This window comes from Pleurodeles waltl, chromosome 6 (genome assembly GCF_031143425.1).
Source record: "Pleurodeles waltl isolate 20211129_DDA chromosome 6, aPleWal1.hap1.20221129, whole genome shotgun sequence".
Taxonomy (NCBI): domain Eukaryota; kingdom Metazoa; phylum Chordata; class Amphibia; order Caudata; family Salamandridae; genus Pleurodeles; species Pleurodeles waltl.
The window spans coordinates 1,555,043,312-1,555,058,654 of record NC_090445.1 but is presented as its reverse complement, the minus strand read 5'-3'; the positions used below and the strand labels follow the sequence as shown (position 1 = coordinate 1,555,058,654).

At 43.8% G+C, this 15,343-nt stretch overlaps 1 protein-coding gene across 1 annotated transcript in view; it reads left to right on the top strand.

Moving 5' to 3' along the window:
• SRM (spermidine synthase) overlaps nucleotides 1–7,672 on the top strand; it is a 72,563-nt gene extending 64,891 nt beyond the window's left edge. The window contains exon 8 of the mRNA XM_069241234.1: nucleotides 4,627–7,672. Within this exon, the coding sequence (XP_069097335.1) occupies nucleotides 4,627–4,644 (18 nt within the window). The 3' untranslated portion in view covers nucleotides 4,645–7,672. The remainder of the gene's footprint in view (nucleotides 1–4,626) is intronic.
• Nucleotides 7,673–15,343: the final 7,671 nt, after the last annotated feature.

Here is a 15,343-nt window from a genome sequence, read left to right as displayed (position 1 = left end):
GGGTGCCCCGGTTCCGGTCTGCCAGCAGGTAAGTACCCGCGTCTTCGGAGGGCAGACCAGGGGGGTTTTGTAGGGCACCGGGGGGGACACAAGTCAGCACAAAAAGTACACCCTCAGCAGCGCGGGGGCGGCCGGGTGCAGTGTGCAAACACGCGTCGGGTTTTCAATGGTTTTCAATGAGAGACCAAGGGGTCTATTCAGCGGTGCAGGCAGGCAAGGGGGGGCTCCTCGGGGTAGCCACCACCTGGGCAAGGGAGCGGACCTCCTGGGGGTCACTCCTGCACTGGAGTTCCGATCCTTCAGGTCCTGGGGGCTGTGGGTGCAGGGTCTTTTCCAGGCGTCGGGATTTCAGAGTCAGGCAGTCGCGGTCAGGGGGAGCCTCGGGATTCCCTCTGCAGGCGTCGCTGTGGGGGCTCAGGGGGGACAACTTTGGTTACTCAAAGTCTTGGAGCCGCCGGAGGGTCCTCCCTGAGGTGTTGGTTCTCCACCAGTCGAGTCGGGGTCGCCGGGTGCAGTTTTGCAAGTCTCACGCTTCTTGCGGGGATTTGCAGGGGTCTTTAAATCTGCTCCTCTGTAACAAAGTTGCAGTCTTTTTGGAGCAGGGCCGCTGTCCTCGGGAGTTTCTTGTCTTTCTGGAAGCAGGGCAGTTCTCTGATGATTCAGAGGTCGCTGGTCCTGGGGAAAGCGTCGCTGGAGCAGGTTTCTTTAGAAGGCAGGAGACAGGCCGGTAGGTCTGGGGCCAAAGCAGTTGGTGTCTTCTTTTCTTCTTCTGCAGGGGTCTTTCAGCTCAGCAGTCCTCTTCTTCTTGTAGTTGCAGGAATCTAAATTCTTAGGTTCAGGGAAGCCCTTAAATACTAAATTTAAGGGCGTGTTTAGGTCTGGGGGGTTAGTAGCCAATGGCTACTAGCCCTGAGGGTGAGTACACCCTCTTTGTGCCTCCTCCCAAGGGGAGGGGGTCACAATCCTATCCCTATTGGGGGAATCCTCCATCTGCAAGATGGAGGATTTCTAAAAGTTAGAGTCACTTCAGCGCAGGACACCTTAGGGGCTGTCCTGACTGGCCAGTGACTCCTCCTTGTTATTCTCATTATTTCCTCCGGCCTTGCCGCCAAAAGTGGGGCCGTGGCCGGAGGGGGTGGGCAACTCCACTAGCTGGAGTGCCCTGCGGTGCTGGAACAAAGGGGGTGAGCCTTTGAGGCTTACCGCCAGGTGTTACAGCTCCTGCCTGGGGGAGGTGTTAGCATCTCCACCCAGTGCAGGCTTTGTTACTGGCCTCAGAGTGACAAAGGCAGTCTCCCCATGGGGCCAGCAACATGTCTCGGTTGTGGCAGGCTGCTGGAACCAGTCAGCCTACACAGATAGTCGGTTAAGGTTTCAGGGGGCACCTCTAAGGTGCCCTCTGGGGTGTATTTCACAATAAAATGTACACTGGCATCAGTGTGCATTTATTGTGCTGAGAAGTTTGATACCAAACTCCCCAGTTTTCAGTGTAGCCATTATGGTGCTGTGGAGTTCGTGTTAAACAGACTCCCAGACCATATACTCTTATGGCTACCCTGCACTTACAATGTCTAAGGTTTTGCTTAGACACTGTAGGGGCACATTGCTCATGCACTGGTGCCCTCACCTATGGTATAGTGCACCCTGCCTTAGGGCTGTAAGGCCTGCTAGAGGGGTGAATTATCTATACTGCATAGGCAGTGTGAGGTTGGCATGGCACCCTGAGGGGAGTGCCATGTCGACTTACTCGTTTTGTTCTCACTAGCACACACAAGCTGGCAAGCAGTGTGTCTGTGCTGAGTGAGGGGTCCCCAGGGTGGCATAAGCTATGCTGCAGCCCTTAGAGACCTTCCCTGGCATCAGGGCCCTTGGTACCAGGGGTACCAGTTACAAGGGACTTACCTGGATGCCAGGGTGCCAATTGTGTAAAACAAAAGTACAGGTTAGGGAAAGAACACTGGTGCTGGGGCCTGGTTAGCAGGCCTCAGCACACTTTCAATTCAAAACATAGCATCAGCAAAGGCAAAAAGTCAGGGGGTAACCATGCCAAGGAGGCATTTCCTTACAGTAAGTAATTGATTTTAGTGAGAAAACAATTAGGGCACTTTTTATGCTTAAATATTCCGACAAGTCCAGAACCAATTATAGCGGGTGTAACTAGTTTCGACCCTCAAATAGGCTTTTTCTATTTGTGTCCATGGTTTTTAAGTTGACAGTCTTGTGATCCCAGTTGTTTTTTAACTTGAGATCAAAATAGGACCGTGTACTTGGTATGTCTCGTAGCAATATGTTATATGATGTTTTTGTAACGGTTTTAATCATACAATACCTACCTTTCGTTACTTATTTCCTATCTCATAACATAGTTTGGTATACTTAGCAGTCCATCTTGATTTTGCCTGATTGTTAACTGGATATCCCGCATTGTCCATGCACAGGAAGCCAAAGGCCGCCTGCATTTTCGATTACACTCTGGTGTTTTCACTGTAAGCGTTCAGTGCTTTTCTCGCCTCCAGTATAACGAGAGAATGTTCTGCTGGTGTCTTAGAAAGCCTGGAAAACAGATAGTACAGTTGTAGTCTGGCTAATATGGTACTCACAAAATAGACTTGGGCTGAAAGTAAGAGTGTGTTCTAGGCTAAATTCAGATTATTGAATAACTGACAGTATCGTTAAGTAAAAGTAAATTATTATACATTTCCCCTTTCTTTCACCGTAGCGTGACTGTTCTGCGAGTGTGCTATATGTTTACAACTGCAGGATAGTCTCTTGAATCTGACAACTGTTAATTTGCAGGCTGTAGTTTGAGACGTTTTGGGAAGGGTCTTGTACAGACTACAGACAGGCAAAAGTTTCAGTCTTTCGTTTTGTTCCATATGCCAGAATTGTTACCATTTGAATTAACATGATGGTCTTTGATCGTTTGGTTGCAAATAGTGTAATTTTATTAGTACATAAATCTCACTTCTTTTACCCTCATTCTTATGTGCCCTAGAATCGACATTACGCTTTAATTGAATCTTAATGACATCTCTTATCACCGTGCCAGTTATTACTGTATGCTGTTTATTTTTTCAATAAATAAATGTCATCTCTTGTCCTAATGAAGGCTCCTACAAATACAGTTAGAGTCAAAACATTGCCCATAGTACATGTACTTACTTGTGGGTGCTTTCAAACGCTAAACAATAGTACACTGAAAATACAGTCTGTGATTATTTGTTGTAGTATGACAGTTAGATGTACATTTTCGAACTGTGAACATAACATTTTTCATAACGTTCAGCACTTAGATGTCTGTGATTTGTCAGATCTTTAATTTCTCCAACGTGGCATATTTCTGTTATGAGAACTATATACATTTTTTAAGTTTTATGATATAACGCAAACATGTATTGAACTTTCCTTTCCACTGTAATCCCTGTATGCTAGTTTGTTTATTGGACACGTTGAAGACATCATCAGTTGGTTACAAATCAAAAAGTCATTTTTGTCACATAGAATTATGCAGGTGATGACTAATAAAAATGTGGAATTGCGTTACCTGCTAGGTAGGATGGTTTGCTATTAATCTGTATAACCCGGATTTGGGGGCATAGAGAGTCGCCTTTTTTCTTTGGCAATGAGAGATGACAGGCGGGCAAGGTGTGAACCAGCTGATCAGAAATATCCACACAGTGGGAGCAGGAGAAGTGGTGGCCTTTGCGGGCTTGGTGGCTACAGTTTGAAAGGAGGTAGAAGTTAAAATCAATGCTGCCTTTCTAGCAGCTGTACCGGGCTTCCCCAGAGAGGCCTAAAGTTGCAGGCTGATAGATCATGGGCTTCGGACTCTTGCTCCGAATGGGGCCAGGTGGACAGGCACGGCCTCGTCCTAAAATCACTACTACTCCTGTCTGATGTACATTCTTCCCAGTCTGCAACGTAGCTCAGTGGTTTGTGGCTGGCTGTGGCATAGGGGGAGGTGTTTCTAATCATGCGTGGATTTTCAAAGCTAAACCTAGGGTCAGTGATGTTTTTAGCCTCTTAATTGGGGAATGTAAGTTCCCTTTGTGTATAGGAGCATCACACAAGGCTGTCTGGTGTAGGTATGACAACCAAGCACACATACACAACCACACAGAAGGGTTGAGTTGCTGTTACTGGCAGTCTCTACAAAAGGTCCGAGGGCTAGGTCCTTTCGCAAGTCTTGCTCAAGTGAGTAAACAGGTGCCTGCAACCCAACATGGCTAACTCCCTTCCCAGGGCATTTACCTCAGGAGACTGTCCCACACTGTTGAGCAGCGTGGGCTGGAAACATCCAATATCTCTGTAATTCTTACTCCATGGTTGATTGTTTTTTTTGCAGGCACAACTATACTGACAAGGCCTCAATTCGAGGGGGTCCATGTTACAAACATGCATGCATGCGACCTGGCACTCTGTCGTGTTTTATGCAGCATTTACAAACTATTCCAGTGATATACCTGCTAACTGAATGTACAAATCTGTATGACTGATGTAAGGATTACTGTAATTTTAAGGCCTAAATTATATTTGAAATATTGTGCATCTGCCGAATTATACTTCAAAGCAGCTTTATCTTCCCTCACCTGTTTTCCCCTTGTTCTCTTGGGTTTTCTCCATCAGGTTCTCAGCGATGCGTGAAGAGCAGACTGGACAAGCACCGTCCCAAGGAACAGACTTTCAGTGCTTTTATGAATAATCATGGTTTTTAAAAGAAAACATACAACTTGCTGATGCTCATGGACTTCTCTGAGAGAAGAACTGATGCTCCCCGACCTGGCCACCATCCTTGTGTGCTACCAGTCAACGTAATGATTAAGAAGTTCAGGATGTGAACTGCAACATTGCAGATCTGTTAGGGGCATACGTATCAGCAGGGACTCCAGCTAGGGACTCTGAAACTCTATCCTGTTTCTTCATCTTTCTTTGTTCGTATCTATCCTGTCCATTTGTTAAAAAACTGCCAAAAGTAGTTAGCCTGTTGGCATCACTGCGACTTGAAAGGAGATTTAATTCTGGCATGTGTGTCACAAAAATCTTGGATTTGAACCAAAGGAAGGGGGCTAATGCTTCCCATAAAGCCTCTCTTTGTGTACCTTTTTTCAGTGTGTTGGTGTCCACAGCAGGTCTCGGTATCCCACTACAGGTTTCACTCCCTGTCAACTTTTTCAATTAGACTTTCACCCAAATTGCTTATTCTCCCAATACCTTTCTGCCTCTTTCACTTGCTTTTAATGTACTCTTATATTGGTAAAACTGACCTAATGCCAACAGCACCCTTTTCAACAAGTCTTTCTTTCTGTCCCCACCTCCTGTTTACCGAACTCTATCCACTTTGAGAAACTCACACAGACCCCTAAGTCATCTCAGTGCTTTGTCTTTGCCATCCCTGTCTCAACATCCATCCCCCCTCTCCCTAAAACCTACGACCATGAAAGTCTCCTGCTAAGGTAAATACAATGTACATGTCCCTACCCTCCCCCACCTCCCGTTAACCACCACTACATGCACACTCTAAGGACACCTATCCACTTGAAAATATTTCGCGAATCTTTAGCATGAAGTATATGCAGGTACAACACTTCTGACCCTAAGACTGAATTTTATGTCTGCCATTTCAGTGTGAGACTTCTCTGCTTGTCCAAACTGAAAGGTTTTTCCGTATATCACAATGCAAAACGTCTTACTTATCTGGAGCGCATTGCCAATTTGAATCAATGATGGATCCCTGAGGAAGATTTGCATGATCATAGCTTTTGAGGAAGATGCATCATCCTGTAAAGTAACTAAATTACCTGCATGTAAAATAATTCTCCTCTCTCCTTCTCCTCATCCTTCCTACGCTCTGCACCTTTCAAGATGAGTGTGCCAAGCATCTGAGGCAAGACTTCAACTCTGGGCTCTGCTCTGACATCCCTCAGTACTAGACAATACCTTCACTCCAGAATATACCTCTCTGTCCCCCTTGGGGTGACCTATTTAAACCAAGACTCTGCCCCTGTCTCCTCTCCGTTTGGTTGTGGGGTGACTTATTGTGAGAAGAAAATACAGATGTTTCTTCACCACTGGGTCGGTCTTCAACTGAGGGATGACGCATTCCGCTTGGTGAATGTACAAATATAATATTGTTGTGTCTTATTAAAATACTATGCGCTGTGTGTTGGAGCAGCTCTTTCTAAAAGCCTGTTGTTTTTCTGCTATTTGTTGTTTTCACCTCAGGAGATCACCTCACTTGGGGGCATATTTACAAGCCCTTTGTTCCGCCTCATCACTTTTTATGACGCAGCAGTGGTGCATAGTGCAGACCCATATCTTCAAGGCCATGCAAAGTCATCTGGCATACTGTGGGTGTTGTGATGGGTGTTCCCACATGGGTTTTGGTGCATTCCCAGATTTCAGAAAATCTGTAAACCAGGGCAAATGCAACTATGAGAAATATCCTCATTTCTCCTCGTTGTTTCCTCTTTCTATGTGTGCTGCGTCATGCAATTTGTGCGCCAGCTCAGGGGAATGGACAGAAATGCACTGTACCTTGTAAATATGGTGCATTTCTGGACTTTGGACTCAGCCGCTAAGTGCAGCAGAAAGGCTTGCAGCGCTGCCCTACGCCAATTCCTTGTAAATATGCCCCTTAGTTCATGTCTGTTTACAAATCATAGGTTGGGAGCTAGAGTGTAATGCGATGTAGAAGATTTAGGGTGTTCTAGAGCCTCTCTCACTGTGGGCAGGAATGGGTGTAGTAGAGCAGAGTATTAGTAGGAATTCATTCTGTTAATTGGGCTCTTTGTGGGCTGAATTAGAATGTGCTATAAAGAGCCAGTTAGGTGCGGATGTGAAGTTTTAGAGCAGGGTTTGGGGAATAGTGGAGTGTGCTATATCAGCTTTCAGCATAAACAAGTGATACAGTGTTGTTACAATTCTTTCATGAGATAGGAGTGAGAATGGCTAGAGCAGCCTTTGATATGACAGGAGTGTAGGTTTGGTAGGATGGGTTTCGGTGTGAAATGAGTGAGTTGTGTTTGAAGCAGGTGTGGGTGCTGTCCTTGAGACTTGAGAGCCCCTCACTGTGGAAAGTGGTGGGGCATGCTAATCATGGTCTTTGATGTTGTCGGAGTGAAGTGTGCTAATGTGACACATAGGAAGGATGCAGGTATGCTAGAGCACAGCCATGTTTGCGTAGGAGTAAATGGGGCTTGTGCTAGGTGAATGCATGGTGGAGTGGTAATATAGAGCTGATCTCAGTGTAGGTGCTATAGAAAAGATCCAGTGTGGTGCTTACATGCAGAACAGATAGCATAATTTCTCTTTGCAGTGTAGTGAATGCTAAACCAGCCTTCCAGTATGAGCAGGAATGAGGAGTGCTACAGCGATGCATGGGCTGGTGTGAGGTGTGCTATATTGTGCATGTGCAGGAGTGTGGTGTGCAGTTATTAGCTCAAGGAAGGTGTGCTAGGAAAGTTGGTCGGGCAGACGTGGAGTGCCCATTTTGCTGCTGTGGGCATGAGCGTTCTTCATTGTGGGAGCAGGTGAGATGTGAGAGAGCAGTCTTTTAAGTGATGTTTCATGACTTTTTACTTGTTTGCATTCATTTTCACCTGCATCACTGTGTTTTGTCAATGTAATTATGGATACAAAATAGAATCACGAAATTAAAGAACCTTAATTGAAATTTATTCTGTCTTTTGTTCTAATGTGCACTCGGTCCAAGCATGAGATTATATCCTCTGGGATAATGCGTGTGCCACAGTGTTAGAAATGAGGTCTCTTGTTCGTAGTGGGTTGCTCCCTGTCCAGGTAGGGACCCTCACCCTAGACTGGGTAAGGGAGCCAAACAGCTAAGATAACCACTGCTCATCCCCTTGCTAGCTTGGCTCAAGCAGTCCAGTTTCTCAGAGGCAATGTGTAAAGTATTTGTACACACAGTAACACACACACACACACAGTAACACAGTAACACACAGTAAAAACACCACAAAGGTACTCCACACCAGTTAAAAAAATAGCCAATATTTATCTGAATAAAGCAAGACCAAAACGACAAAAACCCAACATACACAAGCAAAGATATGAAAAAGATTAAATTGCAGTATAGCGCTTAGAAACATAATAGCTCCAACTGGGGCTATCACGATGTCTTGATGGTGTTGTACCCAACAGTCCGATGCCACTCATGAGGGAAATAAAAAGGTAAATAAGTGCAGAAACCAGGCTGAAAACGTCGAGCCTCGTAAGTTTTCAGTAGTTGGTTGGTGCACTCTAGGATAGCTAAACAACGGAAAAGGCATGACATATGCATGCCTTTCACTAATGAAAGCAAGCGGATTTTGAAAGGCAAATTCACAAACCAATGAAATTGACAGGTGTGACATGGACTTTACAAGCCCAAAAAGAGATTACAACAAGGACGGAGCGCTTGTGCGCTGGACCCTAAAAAGAATGAGGGAACTCTGGGCCTAGCTCCGCCTTAGAGAGTAATATTGTTTGGAGGTGCTAATTATAAGTCTTTTATGATAGCTCAGTCAGGTATGATGTACATTACAAGACAATACTTTAAATTGTCCATGAAGGCCTAATCTTCTTTGACAGCACTCACCGCCGCTCCCTGTTGTCAACACGAATAATAGAGGGCCACCACAAATGTGGTTCTTGCGTGTGTTGCAATTTCACTATTAAAGGGTTGGAGTTTGAGCATAAAATAATTAAATGGAGTAATTTAGAATTTTCCAATTGCAAAACCAAAAACGTTATTTGTGGTATTGTGTGTCCTTGTGATAAATTGTATACTGGGTAGACCAATCAAGAAGTAAGGTTATGTATTATTCAACATAAGACCCGAATCAGACGCAGGATTACTTCAGCACCAATTGTGAGCCATTTTTTTAGATCACCATCACTCAGACAATTATGTGCTATGGGCAGTGCTGGCTGTGGTCAAGGTTGGACATAGATGGTGATTTATACTCCTTACTTGTGAGAAAAGAAGCCACTGTGATTTTGAAATTTAATACTGCTACAGAGGGGTTGAATTAATTCAACGAATTACAGAATTTATTGTGAACAGCGTTCATATTCTGGTTTGGACAGTATTTGTTCCACTGCAACAGTACCTAGTACGATCACTACGGACAAGACTCTCCAGTAGATGGGGGTTGATGTGAAGCAATTTGTGTTAACCTCATAAGTGCGGGCATCGGATTACAACCAGTGGCCAACACCAGGGAGAGGTTTGTAAAATCCTCTGGTGCGTTGTGAGGAGAAGCTCTTCCATGTCCCCTGGAGACACAGAAGAGCTTCCGTGTCTCCCGCCGCCCCTTTGTGGCGTCAGCGCGCAGCGAGGTGCGCTGACGTCACACTTCATTTTCCCCATCAGAGCAGGAAGCAGCAGGTAAGGCCACTTCCTACTCTGGTGGGGAAAATGGCCCCAAACGGGCTTCCCCACTATTCGGGAAGGCCTCATTTGAAAGGGGAGATTATCCCTTTTCAAACCAGGCCTTCCTGCAATGATATCCTGGCCCTGGATCGCAGCTGCACTGCGATCCGGGGCCAGGAAACCCTACTAGACATGAGGGATTTCACTTTGGGGTGGGGGGGGGGTCGGCCCCTGCTGAAAACGGGCTGGACCCCCTCCCCCGCCCTTTGGGGGCATATTTAAAAAAATAAATAAAAGTAAGTCTACCCCTCGGAGGGGAGGTAGAGGCTTCTGAGGTTGTTGATTTGTAACCGCCTCTAAACGTGGGGTGACGAAAAGTGGCTCTTTGTGAGGGGGGAAAAGAGGACCCATGGCTTTTGCTGTATCTGTTTTCAACTTCTCATGGGTGGAGTCCACTTGAGGGCCGAAAAGATGCTCCTTGTCGAAGGGCATATTGAGCTTTGGTTGCTAGACCTCTGGTTTAAAGCCAGAGCATGGAAGCCTGGCATTGTACCAGGTTTTTTTTGGGGGGGGGAAGCTATGTAGTTTAAAAAGTGAGCCATGGTTCACCTAGCCTGGGTGCGGGGGGAGGGAAAACAAAAAAACAAGCAATTTTTTTAAATAAAGAAATTAAATTGACAGTGGTTCGCCCTTGGGATTCCAGAATATTTTATCACCAAAATGTGAGGAAAAAGTGTTTTGATTTTTTTTGCCAAATGTTGAGGTTTACAAAGGATTCTGGGTAACGGAACCTGGTGAGAGTCCACAAGTCAACCCACTCTGATTTCCCCTAGGTGTCTAGTTTCCAAAAATATATAGGTTTGCTAGCTTTCCCTAGGTGCTGGCTGAGCTTGAGGCCAAAATCCACAGCAAGGCACTTTGCAAAAACAGCTCAGTTTTCTTTGGGGAGGAAAATATGTGTCCATTTTGTGTTTTGGCTGCATTTTCTGTTGCGGGCAGTAGGCCTGCCCACACAAGTGAGGTACCATTTTTATCTGGAGACTTGGGGGAATGCTGGGTGGAAGGACATTTTTGGCTCCTCTCAGATTCCAGAACTTTGCAGCACCGAAATCTGAGGGAAAAGTGTTTTGTTTTGTGCCAAATTTTGAGGTTTGCACAGGATTCTGGGTAACAGAACCTGGTGATGAGTCACCCCATCTTGGATTCCCCTAGGTGTCTAGTTTTAAAAAATGCACAGGTTTGGTAGGTTTCCCTAGGTGCCGGCTGAGCTAGAGGCCAAAATCTACAGTTAGGCACTTAACAAAAAAAACATCAGATTTCAATGGTAAAATGTGATGAGTCCATGTTGTGTTTCCTGTCGCCGGCACTAGGCCTACCCTCACAAGTGAGGTACAATTTTTATCGGGAGACTTGGGAGAACACAGAATAGAAGAACAAGTGTTAATGCCCCTTGTCTTTCTCTAAATATTTTCCTTCCCAAATGTAAGACCGTGTGCAAAAAATAAGTATATTTGAGAAAGTCCCTGTAAATCACATTCTAGTATGGGGACACCGGAATTCAGAGATGTGCAAATAACCACTTTTTCTCAACCCCTTATCTTGTGCCCATTTTGGAAATACAAAGGTTTCCTTGATACCTATATTTTACTCTTTATATTTAACCAAATTAATTGCTGTATACCCGGTATACAATGAAAACCCATTGCAAGGTGCAGCTCATTGATTGGCTGTGGGTACCTAGGGTTTTTGATGAATCTACAAGCCCTATATATTCCCGCAACCAGAATAGTCCAGCAGACGTAACAATATATTGCTTTAAAAAATCTGCCATAGATGGCATGAAGAAAACGTGGACAGAAATGGCTGTTTTTTCACTTCAATTTCAATATTTCTTTATTTTAGCTATTACTTTCTGTAGGAAAACCTTGAAGGATCTACGCAAATGACCCCTTGCTAAATTAAGAATTTTGTCTACTTTCCAGAAATGTTTAGCTGTCTGGGATCCAGCATTAGTTTTACACCCATTTCTGTCACTAACTGGAAGGAGGCCGAAAGCACCAAAAATAGTAAAAATGGGGTATGTCCCATTAAAATTCCAAAATTGTGTTGAAAATTTTGGTTTTCTGGTTGAAGTCTGCCTATTCCTGAAAGGTGGGAAGATGGTGATTGTACACGACAAACACTTTGTTGATGCCATTTTCTGGGAAAAATACATACATGCTTTCTTCTGCAGCCCTTTTTTTCCAGTTTTTCTGAAAAGAAAAGAAATATTAGCTGTATTTTGGCTAATTTCGTGGTCTGTTCCAGGGGAACCCATAAACTCTGGGTACCTTTAGAATCCGTGGGATGTTGGAAAAAAAGGAAGCAAATTTGGTGTGGACAAAAAGTTATGAAGGCCTAAGCGCAAACTACCCAAAATATCCAAAAAAGGGCTCAGCACTTAGGGGAGGTGGGGGGGGGAGGTGGTCTTGGGGCGGGGGGAGGCCCAGCGGTTAAGGGGTTAATTGCTAACCATAGTGTTTGTAAACAATTTGCCAGCCATGGTATAGTATTATGGGTCCCCCTCTTTGCAATCATTTGTGGTCAGTGTGGCATAATAAATGTTGGAAAACATTGGCACCAGGGTGTATTTGTGGTCAACTATGGAGGTTGGCTAGCGTAGTAATGGCTAGTTGTGTGTGACCTGGGCAGATGTTGGCTAAATGGACTCCAGTTCCCATAATCCTGTATTTCAGTGTTTCAATTCCACTGAAGGTAGTAACAATTCTCATTTTATTTATACTGTTGGTACATATTGGGGTTATTAATTTGGGTCACCTATGTAGTCTGATTTAGCATTGAAGGATTTTTGTCAGATAAGCATGGATGTTGGACAGGGTTTACTGCTACAGCGAAGTTAAGGCTTTAATAATGTTCATTTTGTGTTTTTTTCTGCACTTCCATGCAGTTCATCTTTGCAGCAAACAGAAAGGTGGGAGAATTGGACTACAGTTCCGACAACCACCTAATTGGTTTAGTGAATTGTTTGGTTTGAATTGAGGAATGCACTTTGATATTTTCAGCAAAGTAATTTTTGTATGGTTATTGATTTATTTCATTAACATTCATGTAATATGATGCTGGAGTTATTATTATTTTTGTTGTAATTTTCTTAATTGGGATGATAAAGCACAGGATTTATTACATTAAAAGTGAAGGTCACATACTATATAACCCTCCCCCAAACTACAGGTGCCTTTTGTTTGATGAACATTGGTCTGGACGCATTGCGAGCCAGCATAGGGTAATGTCTGGCAGTGTCAGATGTCGTCATCGCGTTTGCCTTTAGATTTTAGGATTTTGCTTTATTCTAATGTGATCCTGTAAATCTGTTTGTTTTAGTACAAGCAATTAAAGTGATTTACACTTCAGTGCTGCAAGTTGAGGAGCCTTTCTTCTCTCTACTCGGTAAAGTAAGATTGAGGTTACATTTTCAGCAGCAGCAGGTGTGCATTTTGAAATGTCCTTTTTTGCTTTTCAGACTGGAATATTACTACCATTTTAGGTTTTTTTTTTTTTGTGGCAAGTGACATTTGTTTGCAATTTAGTTTCCACCAAGCTCATTTTGAAATGCTGTCTCAACGCTTATTTGGCTGTAATTTATTGTATTATTGTGTCTTTGTTGTTGGATTCGTGGCACATGAAATTTGCATGTCACTCGTGATGCTTTAACAAGCACATTTTGAGTTTGTGTTTTTAAATGACTTTACATTGTTGAAATCTTTTGAAAACACACGGTTAGCTACAGTATTAGCATTGTGTTACAATGTATAACAGTGAGGCCATTCATTTTCTTTCACCAAATCGAGGGACCCCGCTGTGGTAGTAAGCTATTTAGCAAGATAGCAGTTCCTACTGATCAGGTATTTTTAACGGAATGTGTAGTGTGTAAAGGGCATTGTGGTGAGATCTTTTGGCATTCCTGAGATTTCCTTTAGTAGTAAATGTTATTTTAGTGTTTTGCTAACAGTTGTGCCTAGGTGTTCTGTGTCTTGAAGAGACCCCTTGAATCCAGTGGGTTCTCAATGCGTCAACAATAGAGAGCTGCGGTAAGCTCTGTCAAAGAAGATTAGGCCTTCAGAGAGAATTCAAAGTATTGTCTTGCAATGGACATGATCCCTGACTGAACTATCACAAAAGACTTATAATCAGCGCCTCTGCGCAATATTGCTCTCTAAGGTGGAGCCAGAAAAATGTGTGAATGAGTTAGGCTCAGAGATCCCCTTACAGTGTTGGCTTTTGCTTCTTTTATGCACTTTCTAAAAGTGCCATTTTCAAACTTACAATCTAAAAACTAACTTCACCAAAAGATGTATTTTTAAATTGTGAGTTCAGACACCCCAAACCCCATATCTCTATCTGTTCCTGATGGGAAATTACACTTAAGAAATTTCCAGGCAATCCCCATGTTACCCTACGGGAGAAATAGGCCTTACAATAGTGAAACACGAATTCAGCAGTATTTCACTACCAGGACATGTAAAAACACACCAGTACATGTCCTACCATTTAAATACACTGCACTCTGCCCACTTGGGCATATCTTAGGGGTGACTTACATGTAGTAAAAGGGACGGCTTGGACCTGGCAAGTGGATACACTTGCCAAGTCAAGATGGTAGTTTAAAACCGCACACACTGCAGTGGGAGGTCTGAGACATGTTTACAGGGCTACTCGTGTAGGTGGAAAAATAAGTGTTGCAAGTTTACTTGTAGCATTTGATTTACAGGACCCGGGCACACCTAGTGCACTTTACTAGGGACATGCTAGTAAATCAAATAGGCAACTCATGGAAAAACCAATCACCCATACCATTTAGAGAGAGAGTACTTGACTTTAGCACTGGTCAGCAGTTGGTAAAGTTCCCAGAGTCCTAAAAGCCAGTAGAAACCAAATTCAGCACAGAATCAAAACAGGAAATCAAAGGCCTAAAAGACTGACAACCATGCCAAGAGCTGACAGGTCTAACACACAGTCTACCCAAAACTTGGTACAATATTGTTCGTATGTGGAGTTTCATACAGACACGTGCACCCAGCCACTTTGACCCTTCTCCTGGCTGGTGCCAGGCTTGCCATCCTTCATGTTTCTTGCACTCAGGGGCCATATAATAACATTTCCAAGATGAGCATGTCTGAAGTAATTTATTCCAGCCCTGGTCCACTTTAAAAGCAAACATTCTACTCTAATAACATTGCACTCCAAACACAGGTATGTAATACATACATAATACGGTACTGGAATAACCCAACACAAACATCTTCCCCCCCCTCTTAAACCAAAAGAAATAATAAAAAGCAATTAATTGAAGAGACAACAATATACTTTAAAACACCCAAAGTACAAAAGAAAATTCCACTGGCCACATAATCTCTGAGTCATGCAGGACAGGTAGTCATCCACAGGAAGTGCTGCTGCTAGTTATGAGACTTATTAGTAGTAAAAGTAGCAGACACTTCCCCTACTTCACAGGCTAAAGCAGAAGACATACAGGGCTGGGGTACTTTACCTAGAGTACAAGTGGAATCCAGAACCAGCTCAATCTCTTTGCACCTAACCCCCTTTTGATTGAAGCACTCAACAGTCACTGACCTCTCCCATATCTACTAGCATTTCTTCCTCTAACCTGTCACTCCACTGCCGACCTATACAATCTCACATATACATTTGGCCAGTGTGCTCATGTGTCAAACCCTGCCCATCACTATGTTTGGCAGGGTTGGTTAAAACCTCAATGACCCTTAAGGTTTCGGGAAACATGCATTCTTCTTTCTCTACTTTACCTGATTTCCTCACCCTGACAAATTCACTTATGTGAAGCGACAGCAAAATCTACGGACACCCTGCAGTTCACAGGCCAATTCAGGGGAACAGTTGTTCCACAAAAGAGAATAACCTCTAAGGTTAGCTTACAGCCTACAATACCCTACA